Below are 20,499 nucleotides of genomic sequence, written 5' to 3'. Positions count from 1 at the left end.
GGAATCGCCCCATTATTGGAGCATATCGAACCAAGTGATTGGGACCAAGTCCAATCACTTGGAACCAGGTACAAGGTCCGCCCCGAGAGGCGGGAAGCCCCTGGGGACAAGAGAATAGGGGCCAAGTTCAACTCAACCCTTCTCTTCCTGCTCGCAACCTTCGAAACCCTTCGACAAAGAAAACCGTAAGTCTTACTCCAGCGATCGCTACCAGATAGGTGCTCCTGACTATCGACTTGTACCAGCCTTTGAATCCCGCAGGCCAGAACCAATTCGAAAGACCATTCGTTTCCCTGACCTGGTGGGCCATTTCCAAAGTTAAGTATTGGCCTTGAGTGGTAGGTAGTAGTCTAGAAGTAGGATTATTGTATAAGTATTTATTGCTGTATATAATAAATGAGCGTTGATTTAATTCTTACTAAGCGGTGTGTTGCATTATTAATCATTACTTGGACTTGAACCACGTGGCGGTATCAGAAAGATACCTGGCGACTCATGAGCAACGGTGACAGAATTAGAATAAAGTAAACTAAGGCTAAAACGAGCAACAGCTCTCTCTCATGGGAAGTATACTTGATTCAAGCAACTGTTTAAATAAACACATAGCTGTAGTCTTGGTGAAGTCTTAAAAGAAATAATAAAGCTGTGTTTAAAGATAAATCAACCCGACTGAGTATTCAATTCTGTCTGCATTTGTCAGTTGCGGCCAGCAGAGGCAGAACATTTGGCACACCCAGATGGGGCATATCTAACTTTATAGAGGTGAGTCATGATCCAGTTCCAAGTCCAGCATCTCATCCACCCAGACTGAGCTTGAATTAGAGGGCAGTAGCCCCACGTGATGGCCAGGATTAAGTGAGTGAAGAGAGTATAAGACAAAGAGCTGGGTTGCCGATAAGTTCTGAGGCTGTGTTTAAACTACAGAAGCTGAAGACAGAATTGTGAGAGTTAAAAGATTAAAGTGACGAACGGTTAATAGCAAAAGTAAGCTCCAATGATCAGCCTCGAAGGGTGTTCAGCAAACCTCAAATGTTTAGGGGCTGGTTTAGCTCACTGGGCTAAATAGCTGGCTTTTAAAGCAGACCAAGGCAGGCCAGCAGCACGGTTCAATTCCCGTACTAGCCTCCCCGAACAGGCACCGGAATGTGGCGACTAGGGGATTTTCACAGTAACTTCATTGAAGCCTACTCGTGACAATAAGCGATTTTCATTTCATTTCATTTTCATTTTCATGTGCAGACGAGGGGAGACTGGACAGGAAGTTAATGACAAGGGTATCTAAAAGGAGTTTTAAAGGATTATAGAGACACTCTCTGCCAGAAACCGGCGCTGGACCCAAAAAATCTTCAAACGGGCGGCACGCAGCACACTGGGTTATGCATTCCTGGAATATCCACTACAAGCCCACTGACTCCCACAGCTGTCTGGACTGCAGCTCTTCGCACCCTACACCCTGTAAGGACTCCATCCCTTTCTCTCAACTCCTTCACCTCCGTCGCGTTTGTTCCGAAGATGCCACTTTCCAAAATGGTGCTTCGAAAATGTGTTCCTTCTTCCTCAACCACGATTTCGAACCTAGTTGTTGACAGGGCCCTCAACAATGTGCGGTCCATCTCCCATGCCATGACTCTCGCCCCCTCCCCTCCCTTGCAGAACAAGGATAGAGTCCCCCTCATTCTCACATTTCATCCCGCCAGCCTCTGGATACAAAGCAAAATCCTCCGCCATTTTCGCCAACTCCGAAGTGTGATGCCACCACCAAACACATCTTTCCTTCACCGCCTCTGTCAGCATTCCACAGAGACTGTTCCCTCCGAGATAATCTAGTCCACTCCTCCACCATACCCACTGCCTCTCCCATCACCTATGGCACCTTCCCATGCAATCACAGAAGGTGTAACACCTGCCCCTTTACCTCTTACATGCATAACATCAGAGGTCCAAAACACTCATTCCAGGTTAAGCAGCTTTTCACTTGCATCTTTTCCAATTTGGTCTATTGCATTCGCTGCTCCCAATGTGGTCTCCTCTATACCGGAGAGACCAAACGCAGACTGGGTGATCGCTTTGCTGAGCATCTCCGGTGTGCGCGCATTCAGGATCCTGACCTTCCCATTGCTTGCCATTTTAACAAAAGACCCTGCTCCCATGCCCACATGTCTGTCCTTGACCTGCTGCAATGTTCCAGTGAAGCTCAACGCAAACTGGAGGAACAACATTTCGCCTTCCGGTTAGGCACGCTACAGCCTTCCGGTCTCAACATCGAATTCAACAACTTCAGATGATTAGCTCCATCCCCACCTCGACCCATTTGTTTTCATCCCATTTCATTTTAACTGTCTTTTACCATTTCTTTCTTTCTTAATAGATATTACCCCCCCCCCCCCCCCCCCGTCTTATCCACCTTTCCTTACCCTTTCTCCACTTTACTTCCCCCTTCCCCTCTCCCTACATCTACATCTCTCAGAGTTTACCCTCTGATGTCAGTTTCTCTGCTGTTTGGCCTTTCACATCTTTTGTTCTCTCTGGGGACTGCCATTAGCACTCTTTCCCATTGGTTTCTATGGCCATTACCACCTGGTTTCCCTGGGTTTCTGTGGCTATGACTCATCTTTCATTCTCAGTCCACAGTATAAATATTTCCCACTTTCTCTGTCTGTTTGCTTTGACAAAGAGCCATCGGACTCGAAACGTTAGCTCTTTTCTCTCCCTACAGATGCTGCTAGACCTGCTGAGATTTTCCAGCATTTTCTTTTTGGGAACAGTAGCACAGTTGCTTCACAGCGTCAGGGTCCCAGGTTCGATTCTCGTCTTGGGTCACCATCTGTGTGGAGTCTGCACACTTTCCCGGTGTCTGCGTGGGTTTCCTCCAGGTGTTCTGGTTTCCTCCCACAAGTTCCGAAAGATGTGCTGTTAGATGAATTGGTCATTCTGAATTCTCCCTCGTGTGTACCCAAACAGGTGCTGGAATGTGGCAACTAGGGTCTTTTCACGGTAGCTTCATTGCAGTGTTAACGTAAGCCTACTTGTGACAAAAGATTAGATTATAATATAATTACCGTGTTGATTAACTGAATTAAGAAATGGCTGGATCTGGGCCAGAATGGGAAAAGGCACTTGGGGAGTACCTAAACTGTAAATGGTCCAAATGGATAGATTTGAGGAAAAATTAATGGGTCTTTGATCCGTCGGACAAAGACAGTGGGAAGAAGTCCACTCTGAGTTAGGAAACTGTCCATTGAAATATGCAACAGCTATAGCTATACTTAGTGTACAAGAATTAGGTGAGAAAGCAATGGATATACCAAATTTGTGACATAATGAAGAAATTTAAATTTAAAACAAGAGTTGAAAGTTGCAAAATCAGATTTATTCACAGAGGCTCAGAAGAATCAAATTAATTCTGCACATAGGAGCCTATTCCAAACGGAAACTGAGAAAGCTCATCAGGAAAAGGAGCAAGCTGTTAGTGAACGAAGCTCAGCCCAGAAAGAAATTAAAGGTTGAACAGGAGATGTGTTAATTTACAAGCAACCGTAAAAGCATTGCATCAAACAAATAAAACCGTTCAACATCAAACCACTGTCGACAGCTGTCAGCATGAGGTAGATAAGTTGAGGTCACAACTCCAGATCTGGAAGGAGTTAGATTGAAGTGTATTGGGCGAAGCCGTGCAACAATCCGGCCATCAGGAGCAAGTCGAGAGGCCTGGCCCCATTCCTCGGTCTGAACACCCCAGTCCCTCTACTCCATAGGGAGAACCAATTCCCATGTACCCCATCACAACAGCACACACTGGGGGCATGGAGTAGGGCATGTCACATACAGTGGCCCAACTGCCGGTATATGAACAATCTGCAGATCCTCACAAGTTCTTTAATTAAGTCTATCAATGGAGGTTTCTACACGGTTTAGATGCAAATAGTCATAGAATTTACAGTGCAGGAGGCCATTCGGCCCATCGAGTCTGCACCGGCTCTTCGAAAGAGCACCCTACCCAAGCCCGCACTCCCACCCTATCCGCATAACCCAGTAACCCCACCAACACCAAGGGCAATTTTGGACACTTAGGGCAAACTCGTTGTGTTTACATTCGGCTGTTGGCTCAGCCTCACCAGCCTCGAGGACACTTGAAGAAATGAAAATGGCCATACTAACGAACAGTCGAGTGGACCAGGTAGAAGATCTGCATAAGTGCAGACAAAGGAATGGGGAACATCACATGTCATTTGCTAATTGCATATGGGCGCTCATGTTCCAGGGCTGTGACACTATAGTTAAGAGAATCAGAAAACCTATCGTCGCCACAGAAAAGCCCAGTTACAGAGGGGAACAGCATGACTATCAGGTCTTGACAGTAAACAAATCCAAGGGACCATTCATGTCAAAACAAAAAAGAGGAGGGGAGCCCAAGGCACCAAGACCTGGGGAGGCTGGGGCCACCGCAGCTAGGGCCACTGTGCCCCCACCCCCAAAAGTTTTGTCAAGGCACAGGAGGCAGATGAGGATTTGAAACAGATCAAGATTGGATTGTTTTTGGCATCTTATGACAAACGAAAAGCCAAAATTGTAACAGAGGACGGTCTTATCCTTCAGGGCGGAAGTTATGTGGTGCCATTCCAGGATTGGAACCAGATAATCCATCAATGTCAAATACATTCTGGTCATCATTGATACCTTTAGTAAATGGATTGAAGCATTCCCTACTTACCAAGACGAACATAGCAAACGTAACAGCCAATGTGCTGATATAGCAGGTGTTCACTAAATGGGGACTCTCCCGTAACATTGAATAATCAAACCAAGGAACTAATTTCACCGCTCAGGTGACCCTCTTCTGAATAAAACAGAAATTCCACATAGCCAATCCCCCACAGTAACTGATCCCGAGGTTCACCTCTGGTCCTGACTGCCTTTGCTCAATTTCCATTTAACAGTATTTAAATACAAATATCTTTAAAGTATAATGCAGGCATAATTCCAATTTACCCACTGCACTCCATTTCATTCAAGCTCCTCAGATCAGACAATCGAAACCATCAGCATTAGTCCTCCATGAAACAAACTCACTTAAATGTGATGGACGTAAGGAAAGAACTCAAGAGGCAAAAGCAATGTTCAAAGATTTTTTAACTTTTTTTAAAAATTGGTGCAAAGAAGTCTATTCTGCACTGGACGTTTAACACAACGCAGAAAATAATAGGGTAGTGTTCAAAAATAAAACTGCTTCATGCTAAGCAGTAAATGGAAAAACAAAATCAAACCGGTCTATTTGGCATGCAAATGAATTCAGTTATCTTGTTCCTCAATATACTCATTTCCCACAGTAACCACATGTAATTCTGATCCAAGAATTAAAGAACCTTTAAGAATAGGAATAGGCAGTTGATCTTCGCCACTTGCTCACCATATTCCTCAATCTAACACACAATCCAAAATGGATAAAAATTATTTTCTCGGTCCATTTACACTGCCTGCTTTAATGCACTTTGCAGAAAACTTATTCCATTACTATTACCATTTGAGTGAAGTAAATTTCATCACTTCAGGACAAAGAAAATTCAACACTCACGTCAGATTTTGATTTTAGTTGTGATGGCGCCAATGACGTTGATGCTGACGTTGCCTTCAGTTCATCTCGCAATTGTGATATTCTTTCTGTCAAGTCTTTAATGGTTTTCATTATTTTAGCCCTCTCCTCTGCTTTCATACCTTTATTCTTTTCCAGTTTGCAAATTAATACCTGAATTGGTGGAAAAACAAAAAGAGAACTATCCTTAATATTATAAATATTTCTTAATCTAAACTGGTTAACAGTAATAGATGCATGCTGTGCCAAATGAGCACTGTTTTACATGTAAAGAAAAATAGTGCATCAGCTTAACATGACAACAGAGACAACATGAAAATAACATTAGCAAGTCTCATACGTTGGACAAAATAACAGAAGTTGATTGGCTGAATAGTCTTTTCATCCATTCTTCTATGTATAAACAGAAGAGGACACAATCTCCGATCAATCCTTGGATCTGCTGCTGCCTCCCAAACGCATATCCATCTTTCCCTCCACTTCATATTTGAATCTCTTTGCACCTTCCCACTAATCAAATTCACACTTAACATCCTTAGTGACCATGACTGCATTACACTATCCATCCTCAACCTTCTCCACCTCTCAGCAGTCTTTATTCTGACATTCCACTCCTGCTTCACCCCTTGCAACATCTATAGCTTCCTTCAGGCTTAATACAACAAACTCTGCATTCGTCCAGCTCTGACAATCTCCATTTTCTTTACTTCATCACCGATGGCTGCACCTCCAACTGCCTTTTTAGGCTCTCTTTAAATGCTACGACTTTGAAAAAGCTTCTTTTTTTTTTTTATTCTCCTCCATTTTCACATTTTCTCCCACATTTACATCCATCAACAATAAACAATAATCAGCAAGATATGTCAGTCCCCATAATAACATCTACCCACCAACCCCCAAACCTCAACCCGCATGTTTACATAAACAAATGACAAAAATAAATCAGGGATTACCCATAGTCACCCTTAATCTTACACAGCTCCCACCCCCCACCCCAGAGCTCCAGCTCCTCCCGTCCACTGCCTCTTGTAAAACTCCTCCCCCTACCCTTGGTTCCTTCCCCCCCAACTTTCCACCCTGGCTAGACCACTCGGACCCTGTTCTGCCAGGCTCCGATGGCCGCAGCCCCTTCCCCCAACTAACTCCCGTTCACTGGCCGGCACAAACCGGCCAGCGTGGAGGCCCCCGCCTGGGTCCCTTTCCCACTTGCGCGGCCCCAGGAAAGCCCAAAGATCCCCTTTTAGCACACAAACCCCGCCTATCCACCTACACCTCAAAGAACTCTCATTTCGAGTGAAAGTCCCGTCCCTTCCCTCGTCCAAATATATACCACCTTGGCTCCTTTAATCTCTACACCCGCGCGCAGTGATACAAAAAAGAAGAAAATACAGTCATGAGGTTGCATCGGCACATGGCCATTCCTCAGTTTGTCAGTTCTGCCACAGTCCTTCTGCTTTCGCAAACTCCTCCGCTGCTTCCGCCGTTCCAAAATAAAAGTCCCTGAGCTTGTAAGTCACCCTCAGCTTCGCTGGATATACAATGCCGCACCTTGCTAATGTACAGTGCCCTCGTCACCCGGTTGAAGGCAGCCCGCCTCCTTGCCAGCTCCACCGTAAAGTCCTGGTATACACGTATACCAGCTCCAGCCCACTGCACCACCCGCTTCTGCTTGGCCCAGCTCAGGACCTTCTCCTTCACCCTGTACATACGGAAGCACAGAGTCACTGCCCTTGGCGGCTCACTCGCCTTTGGTACAGGCCTCCACGACCGATGAGCCCGATCCAGTTCATATCGGGAGGGGTCCTCCCCCTCCCCCAGTAGTTTTGCCAGCATCGCGGCAAAATACTCAGTCGGCTTCGGTCCTTCAACTCCTTCGGGCAGCCCCACAATCCTCAAATTCTGTCGCCTGGATCTGTTTTCCAGGTCTTCCATTTTTCCTCGCAGATCCTTGTTAGTACCCATCACCTTCCGCATCTCTTTCCCCATCGAGGCAAGTTGATCACCGTGCTGCAATAACGTCTCCTTCACTTCCTTCAGTGCCTCCCCTTGCTCTCGCACCTCCGCCACTGCGCTTGCCACCTCCGTCCTCACCGGGGAAACCGCCTCCTCCACCAGCACACTCAAAGCCTCCCTCATCTCCTTCCTCACCGATTCCATGCATTTCGCAATCTGCGCCAACTGCTTTTCAAATTCCGCAGCCATCACCTTGGTTATTTCTTCAGCCGTAAGCAGTGCGGCCTTCCCTGGTGCTCCAGCCTCCATTTTTCCTGGTGACCCCGCGGTGACCTTTCCACTCCCCGACAGACCTCCAGCTGGGTTTTTTTTCGGCCGTTTTTCTGCTCACCCTCGACATTTTTCTTTGTGGTTTTTTCCCCTCCTGTGTCTTCTCAGTGCCTCCTCCGTGCCTTCTCCCTTCTTCTGCCGCCTCCGCGGACCCTGGGACCGGGCTTAAAGCCCCGAAATTGCTGTTCCCGAGTGGGGGCTCTCCATTGTGCGGCCGCCTCCCGCCCGCCGTCACCGGAAGTGCTTTGAAAAAGCTTTAATAAACTCCACCCAATAGTTCCTTCTTGGATTCTGTCAAATTTTGTACTAATATGTTTCCATTAAATACCTTGGAATGTTCCTCCATGTTAAAACATTATAGAAATGCCAGCTGTTTTTGAATACATTGCAAGAACTCTGTAATCCAACTACCACACAAACATCTACACAACTGTGGACAAGGACAACACCCAGCTCTATTTCACAACCACCCTTCTCAACCTTCAACGTCTCTAAATTGTCATGATGTGGAGATGCCAGCATTTGACTGGGGTGGACACAGTAGGAAGTCTTACAACACCAGGTTAAAGTTCAACAGGTTTGTTTCGAATCACTAGCTTTTGGAGCACAATTTCTTCACTTGTGCTCTTTTAAAGCATCGGTGCAGACCCGATGGGCCGAATGGCCTCCTTCTGCACTGTAAGGATTCTATGATTCACTTGGACCACCTACTTCCACGAAGGCAAGATCTCTCAACTCTGACTCTGCCTCAGTTCATCTGCTGTTGAAACCCTCATGCATCCAAACTTGACTATTACAAGACGATCCTGAATGGCCTCTCATATTCTAGGCTCTGTAAACTTGAGATCATCCAAAATTTTGCTCTACATATCCTAACTTGCACCAAGTCCAATTCACGAATTTCTGTATTGCTCAAGGATCAACAATTGCTCTGAATAAAATTGCCTTAATTTTAAAATTCTTATCCAGATTTTCAATCCTTCTGCAGCCTAATTCTTCTGTATCTTTGTAATCACCTCCAACCCCACAACCCTCAGATATCAGCCAATTCTGGTTTGTTGAACAACCCTCAATTTCAATTATCCCATCGTTGGTGAATTGTGCCTTCAGCTTTTAAGATCCTGCGTTTTGGAATTCTCTCTTTAAACCTCTCTACCTCTTTTAAGACACTTCATGAAACCTCTCTTGCTTGGTTATCTACTCTAGTTTTACAACATTCCTTAAAAGCACAATACAAGTTAAATTTTTGTAGTGAGTTGCAGTTGTGAGTATCGGACCACTTATTTTATTGTTTTATAATGCCTTTCATTTTAAAACCACATTGGGGAAAAGTGCTGAAAGGAAGGTAGCCAAAATTACTTTCATTCTGTTAGGGACCCAGTTAATATCAAGGGGTCAGCCTGGACCCGGAACATAGAACATAGAAAATTACAGTGCAGTACAGGCCCTTCAGCCCTCGATGTTGCGCCGACCTGTGAAACCGCTCTAAAGCCCATCTACACTATTCCCTTCTCATCCATATGTTTATCCAATGACCATTTAAATGCCCTTAGTGTTGGCGAGTCCACTACTGTTACAGGCAGGGCATTCCACGCCCTTACTACTCTGAGTAAAGAACCTACCTCTGACATCTGTCCTATATCTATCACCCCTCAATTTAAAGCTATGTCCTCTCGTGCTCGTCATCACCATCCGAGGAAAAAGGCTCTCACTGTCCACCCTATCCAATCCTCTGATCATCTTGTGTGCCTCAATTAAGTCACCTCTTAACCTTCTTCTTTCTAAAGTAAATAACCACAAGTCCCTCAGCCTTCCCGCATAAGATCTTCCCTCCAGACCAGGCAACAACCTGGTAAATCTCCTCTGCACCCTTTCCAAGGCTTCCACATCCTTCCTATAATGCGGCGACCAGAATTGCACGCAATACTCCAAATGCGGCCGCACCGGAGTTTTGTACAGCTGCAACATGACCTCATGACCTCCGAAACTCAATCCCTCTACCAATAAAAGCTAACACACCGTATGCCTTAACAACCCTCTCAACCTGGGTGGCAACTTTCAGGGATCTATGTACATGGACACCGAGATCTCCCTGCTGATCCACACTACCAAGAATCTTACCATTTGCCCAGTACTCTGTCTTCCTGTTATTCCTTCCAAAATGAATTACCTCACATTTTTCTGCATTAAACTCCATTTGCCACCTCTCAGCCCAGCTCTGCAGCTTATCTATGTCCCTCTGTAACGTGTTACATCCTTCCGCACTGTCCACAACTCCACCGACTTTAGTGTAATCGGCAAATTTACTCACTCATCCTTCTACGCCATCCTCCAGGTCATTTATAAAAATGACAAACAGCAGTGGCCCCAAAACAGATCCTTGTGGTACACCACTAGTAACTTGACTCCATGCTGAACATTTCCCATCAACCACCACCCTTTGCCTTCTTCCAGCAAGCCAATTTCTGATCCAAACTGCGAAACCACCCTGAATCCCATTCCTCTGTATTTTCTGCAATAGCCTACCGTGGGGAATCTTATCAAACGCTTTACTGAAATCCATATACACCACATCAACTGCTTTACCCTCGTCCACCTGTTTGGTCACCTTCTCAAAGAACTCAATAAGGTTTGTGAGGCACGACCTACCCTTCACAAAACCGTGTTGACTATCTCTAATTAAATTATTCCTTTCGAGATGATTGTACATCCTATCTCTTATCAACCTTTCCAAGACTTTGCCCACACCATAAGTAAGGCTCACTGGTCTATAGTTACCGGAGTTGTCTCTACTCCCCTTCTTGAACAAGGGGACGTTTGCTATCCTCCAGTCTTCTGGCACTATTCCTGCAGACAATGATGACGTAAAGATCAAAGCCAAAGGCTCAGCAATCTCCTCCCTAGCTTCCCATAGAATCCTAGGATAAATCCCATCCGGCCCAGGGGACTTATCTATTTTCACACTTTCCAGAATTGCTAACACCTCCTCCTTAAGAACCTCAAGACCTTCTAGTCTAGTAGCCTGTATCTCAGTATTCTCCTCGACAACATTGTCTTTTTCCTGTGTGAATACGGACGAAAAATATTCATTTAGCACCTCTCCTATCTCCTCGGACTCCATGCACAACTTCCCACTACTGTCCTTGACTGGGCCCACGCTTAGCCTAGTCATTCTTTTATTCCTGTCATATCTATAGAAAGCTTTAGGGTTACCCTTGATCCTACCTGCCAAAGACTTCTCATGTCCCCTCCTGGCTCTTCTTAGCTCTCTCTTTAGGTCCTTCCGAGCTGATTTGTAACTCTCGAGCGCCTTAACTGAACCTTCACGTCTCATCTTTACATAAGCCTCCTTCTTCCTCTTAACAAGTGATTCAACTACTTTAGATAACCATGGTTCCCTCGCTCGACCACTTCCACCCTGCCTGACAGGGACATACTTATCAAGGACACACAGTAGCTGGTCCTTGAACCAGCTCCACATTTCAATTGTGCCCATCCCCTGCAGTTTCCCTCCCCATCCTATGCATCCTAAGTCTTGCCTTATCGCATCATAATTGCCTTTCCCCCAGCTATAACTCTTGCCCTGCAGTATATACCTATCCTTTTCCATCGCTAAAGTAAACGTAATCGAATTGTGGTCACTATCACCAAAGTGCTCACCTACCTCCAAATCTAACACCTGTCCAGGTTCATTTCCCAGTACCAAATCCAATATAGCCTCGCCTCTTGTTGACCTACCTACATAGTGTCAGGAAACCCTCCTGCATACATTGGACAAAAAAGGACCCATTTAACGTACTCGAACTATAGCTTTTCCAGTCAATATTTGAAAAGTTAAAGTCCCCCATAACAACTACCCTGTTGCTTTCGCTCCTATCCAGAATCATCTTTGCAATCCTTTCCTCTACATCTCTGGAACTTTTCGGAGGCCTATAGAAAACTCCCAGCAGGGTGACCTCTCCTTTCCTGTTTCTGACCTCAGCTCATACCACCTCAGTAGAGTAGTCTTCATCGAACGTCCTTTCTGCCACCGTAATACTGTCCTTGACTAACAATGCCACCCCTCCCCCTCTTATACCACCTTCTCTGAGCTTACTGAAATATCTAAGCCCCGGCACACGTAACAATCATTCCTGTCCCTGCTCTATCCATGTCTCCGAAATGGCCACAACATCGAAGTCCCAGGTACCAACACATGCTTGAGTGGACAGTAAAAAGCACGAGAGGTTTGGCTGCAACACCATCAATGTCAGATTGTCTTTTCAAACAATGTTCTTACCTTCTGGCACTCAATTTGTTTTTCCAACATCTCTTGTTTCTTTTTCCTCATATCTTGCTGCAGCCTTATAGCTTCCTAAAATCAAAATATGAAATCAAATAAACAATTCTCACTTTTACTTTAAAGATTTTAATTCAAACAAAAACATCCGCATTGTGTAACAACAGTAAGAACATTTAATTGATTGTGAAAATAACACTTTAATATAAAATTTAAATTATTTATAAAGGGATCTTTTTCTTCATTCTTTCATATGGAGATCTTTGGCAAGGCCAGCATTTGTTGCCCATTTCTAATTGCCCTTGAACAGATTGGCTTGTTCGGTCATTGACGAGAGCAGTTAGGTAGAGCTGGGTGGCGTCAGTAAATTTCTGCAATCCACTTGATATTACCAATGGAAAGGTTGTGATTAATGAGGCGGAGAAGTCTAAGGAGAAATCCATATTAAGGACTGGAAAAACCTTCACAAACAAGGCAAGACCTATATCATTAACGGGGACAAAATAGTCAAATGAGGTTCCTGCTTTGCCATGGTCGTGCATCTATCTTCATATGTTATAACCTCCGAAGGACATCAATCCAGATAATTAACTTCCCCTTGCAATATTTCAATATTCAGGGTTAGAATGAGACATTTCCTGTTTTAAGTTGTTGTAATTAAGCAATAGAAACAAAATGACTTCCACTTTATTATTCTTTTTTCTACATTTAACTACCATCTTATGCTTAAAAACTAAAGATTAGTAGCCAGTCTGTCCCACATAACTTATGATAAATGACCTTAACATAATTTGTATCTGTAACTTTTCAAAGCAGCTCGGGGAGACTTAATTTTCTTCACTCATGAAATGTGGGCATTGATGCAAGGCCAGCAATTATTGCCCAGTGCTAATTAATTGCCCTCAAGAAGCCGGTGATGAGCCACCTTCCTGAACCACTGCAGTTTGGATGGTGAAGATATATCTACAATGCTGTTGGGGGGGGGAAAGTCCAAGTATTTTGACCCAACAATGAGAAAGGAACCCGATATATGGTGTGCTATGCCTGCTGCCCTTGTTCTTCTCAGACATTAAGAGTGGCTTTGGAGGGCACTGTCAAGAAGCCCTGATGAATTGCTGCAGTGCATCTTGTAGATGGTACAAACTGCTGCCATTGTGTGTCAGTTGTGAATGGAGGGGGTGGTGGATGGGGTGCCAATCAAGCAGGCTGTATGGTGTCAAGTTTCTTTAGTTGCTGGAGCTGCACATATCCAGACAAGTGGCAAATCGAATCATAGTCATTATGACACAGCAGGGTGCCATTTAGCTGGTTTTGGAGTCTAAAGTTTAAAAACAAATGTCCTTTAGGATAAAACATCTAATAAATCACACTCCTGACTTGTGCCTTGTAGATGACACACACACATTCAGGAGTCGGAAGACGAATAACTCTTAGAAAATACCTAGCCTCTTGAGTTTCCCTTATAGCCACAGTATTTAAACGTTCAGTTAAATTTCTGGTAAATGGTAATTCCCTTGAATATAGTTAGCGGCAGATTCAACAATGTTTATACCACTGAATGTCAGGACAGATATTCAGAATCTCTCTTGTTGGAGATGATCATTGACTGGCACGTGTGTGGCATGCCACAATAAAATTCCCCTCAGTGTCCAAAAATAGGTTAGGTGGGGTTACGGGGATAGGGTGCAGGGTGCTCGTTCCAAGGGCCGGTGCAGACTCAAATGGCCTCCTTCTGCACTGCAAATTCTATGATTCCATGCATCTCATTTTTGCTTCTTAGCCCAAGCCTGAACGTTATCCAGGTCTTAATGCATGCAGGCACAGACTGCTTCATTATCTTAAGAGTGGAGTGCAAATGAACACTGCAGTCAGTAAAAATTTCCGTATTTCTTGTATGTCATGAATGAAATGTCAAATATTGATTAAGCAGCTGAAAATACTTGTGCCAGGACACAGCCCTGAGGATCTCCTGAGACAGGGACGATCAACCGCCAACAAACACAATTATCGTACTCCTAAGCAGTGAAGAGATTTCATCCTGGATTCTCATCGACTTCAAATTTTGCTAGAGCTCCTTGATGCGGTACACAATTAAATACTGCCTTGATATCAAGCAGTCTCTCTCACCTTATCTATGCAATTCAGCTCCATATTTGGAACACAACGGTATTGAGGTCTGGAGATGAGTATAGAACATACAGTGCAGAAGGAGGCCATTCGGCCGATCGAATCTGCACCGACCCACTTAAGCCCTCACTTCCACCCCACCCCCGCAACCCAACAACCCCTTCTAACCCCTTTGGTCACAAAGGGCAATTTATCATTGCCAATCCACCTAACCTGCACGTCTTTGGACTGTGGGAGGAAACCGGGGCACCCGGAGGAAACTCACACACACACACGGGGAGAACGTGCAGACTCCGCACAGACAGTGACCCAGCAGGGAATCGAACCTGGGACCCTGGTGCTGTGAAGCCACAGTGTTAATCACTTGTGCTACCATGCTGCCAGAGTAGATCTGGCAGAACCCAAACTAAGCATCAGCAAGTAGGTTACTGGTGAGTAAGTGCCACTTAATTGCAGTCAATGGTGTCTTCCGTCATGATGCTGAAAATCAAGTGGATTGATGGGAAAGTAATTGGATGGATGGGTTGGATTAGTCCTGCTTCTTGTGGACAAGATATACTCTGGGCAATTTTCCACATTGTCAGGCAGATGCCAGTGTTGTAGCTGTACTGAAACAGCTTGGCTACAAGAGTGGATAGTTCTGGAGCAAAAGTCTTCAGTTAAACAGTCAGGATGTTGTCAGGGCCCATTGCCTTTGCTGTATCCAGTGTCTTCAGCCATTGATTGATATCACATACGGTGATATCACACTGGCATCTGTGACCTTAAATAGAGGCAGAGATAGATCATCCAGTCAGCACTTGTGGCTGAGATGACTGCAAATGCTTCAGACATGTCTTTTGTATCATGTGCACGGCTCTGCCATCTGGGATTGGGATGTTCTTGGGAGTTGTCTCCTACTGTTGTTTAATTGTCCATTGCCTTTTGTGACTGGAAGTGGCAGTACTGCAGAACCTGGCTCTGATTCTTTTGCTGTGGGATCACTGAGCTCTGTCTATATACCATGATTCTGCTGTTCAGTGAGCATAAAATGCTCCGTTGTGGTTTCACCAGATTGAAACACAATTTTCAGGTAAACTCTGTTGCTCCTGCGATGTTCTCCTACATTCACTGTCGAAGTTGAGACATTGGCTCTCGATGGTAATGGTAGAGTTAAGAATATGCTGTTAAAATGCTTATTAATTGAGGGGGTTGAAAATTCTGATCCTGCTGATAGCTCACAGCCCAGGTTTGAGATGTTCGATCAGATCTGAATCTCTTCCATTTTGGACAGCGGCGGTGCCACACAACAGAACGGATGGCATCCTCAGTATAAAGATGAGGCTTCGCGAAGCCTCATTCTTGGCCAAGACACCTTCCTTTGCAACAAGTAGACTGGTTAGGAATTAGTCAAGTAGATTCTTCCCTCATGCTGTTTCTCTCACCATCTGCGCAGGCCTATTGTGGCAGTTATGTCCTTCAGTACTTGGTCGGTTGTGGTGTTACTGAGCCACTCCTGGAGTTGGACATAACCAAAATATGTTGTGTTTACACTCCATGCTGTCCAACATTGAGGACACTGTTTCATCACCTGAAAGAGTGCGATAGGTGGTAATTAAAACAGGAGGGTTCCTTGCGCAGGTTTTATCTGATGCCATTAAATTTTCCATGGCGTCTGGGATCAATTTTAATTTCCAGAGCAACTCCCCACTGATTCTATGGACTGGATTTCACGCTCCCTGTCCTGGCCAGCAGGTTGGCTTGTTAAATCTGGCAGGTGGCCTGTCAGCCACCAACTTTCTTATACTGTCCCACCAAAATTAAAATTATACGAGCAGTGGTGATGCCATCGGGCAGCCGGTGAACCAACTGAGGCAATTAATTTCTACTTGAGGGCTATAACCAGTTGATGCCAGGACTGAACAGCCTGCAGGAATGGCCCATGCTCGGCACAGGCATCCAGTCCAGCGGCTTTCCCTGTGAGCTGGAGTTGGTGGGGTTGTTTTTTTTGGGGGGGGGGGGGGCAACCTTCTGGGCCATCGGAACACACACCCCAAAAAAGTCTGGCCACAGAATCATTTGAGGCGCAGGAGGTGGCAATCGTGTTTCACTCCCCCCTGCCCTCTTCTAAACGGTTGGTCTCCACGCAGAGCCTCTCAAACCCTAACCCCACTCTCCCAGCTGGGGACTTCCCATTTAGCAGCTAGTGAATAAGACAATTGGAAGATTTGAGGAAATTTGGATTATAAATGTAGTGGGCAATTTAAGGGTTAAAAGCCTGGGGTTAGAATGTGTTTGACTGCAATGGTCATTTATTTATTTATGTTTAAAAAAGTTCTGTTCTGCAGGGCCTGGGTGGTTTTAGCAGCCAGCAGGTGAATTTGACAAAGGAATGTGTTTTTCCAATCTCGGCTAACACATAGTGGTTTGCCTGGAGAAGTGTCAAGAGAGTTTATATGTTTTCAGTCCCCGGAAATTTAATTTGTTTTTTTAACTTGGGGTGACAAGAGGGTAGCCAGGGAAAAGGGTTGGCCCATTGAAGGATAGGCAAGGGAATCTGTGTGTGGAGCCAGAGGAAATGGGTGAGGAACTAAATGAATACTTTGCATCAGTATTCACCAAAGAGAAGAAATTGGTAGATGTTGAGTCTGGAGATGGGTGTGTAGATAGCCTGGGTCACATTGAGATCCAAAAAGACGAGGTGTTGGGCGTCTTGAAAAATATTAAGGTAGATAAGTCCCCAAGGCCTGGTGGGATCTACCCCAGAATACTGAAGGAGGCTAGAGAGGAAATTGCTGAGGCCTTGCCAGAAATCTTTGGATCCTCACGGTCTTCAGATGATGTCTCGAAGGACTGGAGAATAACCAATGTTGTTCCTCTGTTTAAGAAGGGTAGCAAGGATAATCCAGGGAACTACAGGCCGGTGAGCCTTACGTCAGTGGTAGGGAAATTACTGGAGAGAAATCTTCAAGACAGGATCTACTCCATTTGGAAGCAAATGGACGTATTAGTGAGAGGCAGCATGGTTTTGTGAAGGGGAGATCGTGTCTCACTAACTTGATAGAGTTTTTCGAAGAGGTCACAAAGATGATTGATGCAGGTAGGACAGTGGGTGTCGTCTATATGGACTTCAGTAAGGCCTTTGACAAGGTCCCCCATGGTAAGACTGGTACAAAAGGTGAAGTCACACGGGATCAGGGGTGAGCTGGCAAGGTGGATACAGAACTGGCTCGGTCATAGGAGGCAGAGAGTAGTAATGGAAGGGTGCTTTTCTAATTGGAGGGCTGTGACTAGTGCTGTTCCGCAGGGATCAGTGCCGGGACCTTTTCTGTTCGTAGTCTATATAAATGATTGAGGAAAATGGAACTGGTCTGATTAGTAGGTTTGCAGACGACACAAAGGTTGGTGGAATTGCGGATAGCGATGAGGACGGTCAGAGGATACAGCAGGATTTAGATTGTTTGGAGACTTGGGCGGAGAAATGGCAGATGGAGTTTAATCCGGACAAATGTGAGGTAATGCATTTGGGAAGGTCTCATGCAGGTAGGGAATATACAGTGAATGGTAGAACCCTCAAGAGTATTGAAAGTCAGAGAGATCTCGGTGTACAGGTCCACAGGTCACTGAAAGGGGCAACACAGGTGGAGAAGGTAGTCAAGAAGGCATACGGCATGCTTGCCTTCATTGGCCGGGGCATTGAGTGTAAGAATTGGCAAGTCATGTTGCAGCTGGATAGAACCTTAGTTAGGCCACACTTGGAGTATAGTGTTCAATTCTAGTCGCCACACTACCAGAAGGATGTGGAGGCTTTAGAGAGGGTGCAGAAGAGATTTACCAGGATGTTGCCTGGTATGGAGGGCATTAGCTATGAGGAGCGGTTGAATAAACTCGGTTTGTTCTCACTGGAACGACGGAGATTGAGGGGCGACCTGATAGGGGTCTACAAAATTATGAGGAGCATAGACAGAGTGGATAGTCAGAGGCTTTTTCCCAGGATAGAGGGGTCAATTACTAGGGGGCATAGGTTTAAGGTGCGAGGGGCAAGGTTTAGAGGAGATGTACGAGGCAAGTTTTTTTTACAGAGAGTAGTGGGTGCCTGGAACTCGCTGCCGGAGGAGGTGGTGGAAGCAGGGACGATTGTCACATTTAAAGGGGCATCTGGACAAATACATGAATAGGATGGGAATAGAGGGATACGGACCCAGAAAGTGCAGAAGATTTTAGTTTAGACGGGCAGCATGGTCGGCAAGGGCTTGGAGGGCCGAAGGGCCTGTTCCTGTGCTGTACTTTTCTTTGTTCTTTGATAAGGTCATTGCTGGGTGGAGCTCAGGATGGCAGAGAGTTATTTTAAAAGCATGAGAGAGGCAGAGCTTTGGAGAAAGACTTTTGGAAATGAAGTCTGGCAACACTTGTGCTCTTTAAAGAGTGCAAGTAAAGGCAATTTTCTTTCCAAGTGGGAGAGTTTAAAATTAAGAGTAATAATATTTTAAAAGCAGAGCAGTCTTGTCTGAAGACAATGAAGAGGCTGAAACAACCAGCTGAAGCAGTTATTTGAAGATATTCAGCCAGAGTCTGAAGGGGCTTTAACAAGAGCCAGAATCTGTTTTGTAAAGCAAGTATTACGATAGACACTGCTGATTTTCAACTGGATTGAGAGTGTATGTTTCTTTTCTTGTTGTTTAATGGGAATCTTAAGTCATGTTAAGGGGTAATTGGAAGCTCTTCTTTTTCAGATGTGAAGTGAAAAGTTAATATTGTATTTGTAATAAAGCTTTGTTTTAGAGATACTAAAGCCCTATTTTTTTCATGTAATCATTTCTGGAGCAAATCATTCTTTCCGCAATATTAAAATAAACAAAAGGACTGGGACTTTGGTCCAGTATCCTAGCCACTGTTGAGGTCTGGTCTGGAATCGTAATAAGAGACACCCATAAACCTACCCACATCCTGACCCAATGCTGCTCGCCTCGGTCCAGACATTCCGGATGTCATAATATACACCAGTATATCATGGTGCAGACACACATTGATGGACACACAGTGGGACCAATCAACACACACAACACCGCAGCTAATCACCAGTGAGAGCACACACACTATAAAGACGGGAGGCATCAGAGTTCCCGCTCATTCGAGTTGCAGCTAGCTAGGACAGAGCTCACAGCCTGTAACACAGTGCATCGACTGGTTAGGACAAGGCAAAGGTCTTTAGTTAAAGCTGGTATCTTATTAACCCACAGTCTGAGTATGTTTAAACAGTTAATGATTCAATAAAATAGTGTTGCACTATTTCAAGTGCTGGTGACCTGTATGTGATCCAGAACACCCAACACATACCGGAGAGCTGCCAGCCAATCAGAGGCAGGCCTTTCTGCTCCTGAAGGACAGAAATCCCACCTCCAGCCTTTTAATGGCCAATGCAGGGGTGGGTGGGGGCAGGCAATCTGGTGCCTCAGATAATTCAGCCCTGTACCACTGTATGATTGTATGGCTATGTCAGGCTGTTGCTCGATAGGCTTGTGGTACTACTTTCCCAATGTTTGCACAGGTCCCTAGATTTACTGAGGAATTTGTTGCAGTGTTGACTGCCGTGTCTGATGCTGGAGGTCAATGCAGGGCAGTTCATCAGATTTTGTCAAATAACCTTCTTGTAGCAGCTTGATACCATTTTTTTTTAAAAATTAAATACTTTATTGAAAATTTTTGGTCAACCAACACAGTACATTGTGCATCCTTTACACAATATTATTACAACACAAATAACAATGACCTATTTTATGAACAAAAAATGAATAAATAATAAATAACAAAAATGAAAACTAGCCCTAATTGGCAACTGCCTTGTCACAAGTAACACTCTCCAAAAATATAATTTAACAGTCCAATATATAATTTATCTGTAGCAACGACCTATACATACTATACAGTATATATTAACAACCCTGAGAGTCCTTCTGGTTCCTCCTCCCCCCCCCCCCCCCCCCCACCCACCCCCCCCGATTCTGGGCTGCTGCTGCTGCCTTCTTTTTCCCGTTCCGTCTATCTTTCTGCGAGGTATTCGACGAACGGTTGCCACCGCCTGGTGAACCCTTGAGCCGACCCCCTTCGGAAGAACTTAATCCGCTCTAGCTTTATAAACCCCGCCATGTCATTTATCCAGGTCTCCACCCCCGGGGGCTTGGCTTCTTTCCACATTAGCAATATCCTGCGCCGGGCTACTAGGGACGCAAAGGCCAAAACA

The 20,499-nt window shown here is 45.0% G+C and overlaps 1 protein-coding gene across 4 annotated transcripts in view; it reads right to left on the bottom strand.

The window, feature by feature from the left end:
* rbm27 (RNA binding motif protein 27) overlaps positions 1-20,499 on the bottom strand; it is a 185,401-nt gene that overhangs the window by 60,862 nt on the left and 104,040 nt on the right. For all 4 annotated transcript variants that reach the window (XM_072512629.1, XM_072512627.1, XM_072512628.1 and 1 more), the window contains 2 exons: positions 12,153-12,227; positions 5,573-5,743 (listed from right to left, as the gene is read on the bottom strand). In XM_072512629.1, the coding sequence (XP_072368730.1) occupies positions 5,573-5,743; positions 12,153-12,227 (246 nt within the window). The remainder of the gene's footprint in view (positions 1-5,572; positions 5,744-12,152; positions 12,228-20,499) is intronic.

Source organism: Scyliorhinus torazame, chromosome 7, assembly GCF_047496885.1.
Source record: "Scyliorhinus torazame isolate Kashiwa2021f chromosome 7, sScyTor2.1, whole genome shotgun sequence".
NCBI classification, from domain to species: Eukaryota; Metazoa; Chordata; class Chondrichthyes; order Carcharhiniformes; family Scyliorhinidae; genus Scyliorhinus; species Scyliorhinus torazame.
The sequence above is the reverse complement of the archived record's forward strand: the minus strand, read 5'-3'. Positions and strand labels throughout refer to the sequence as shown.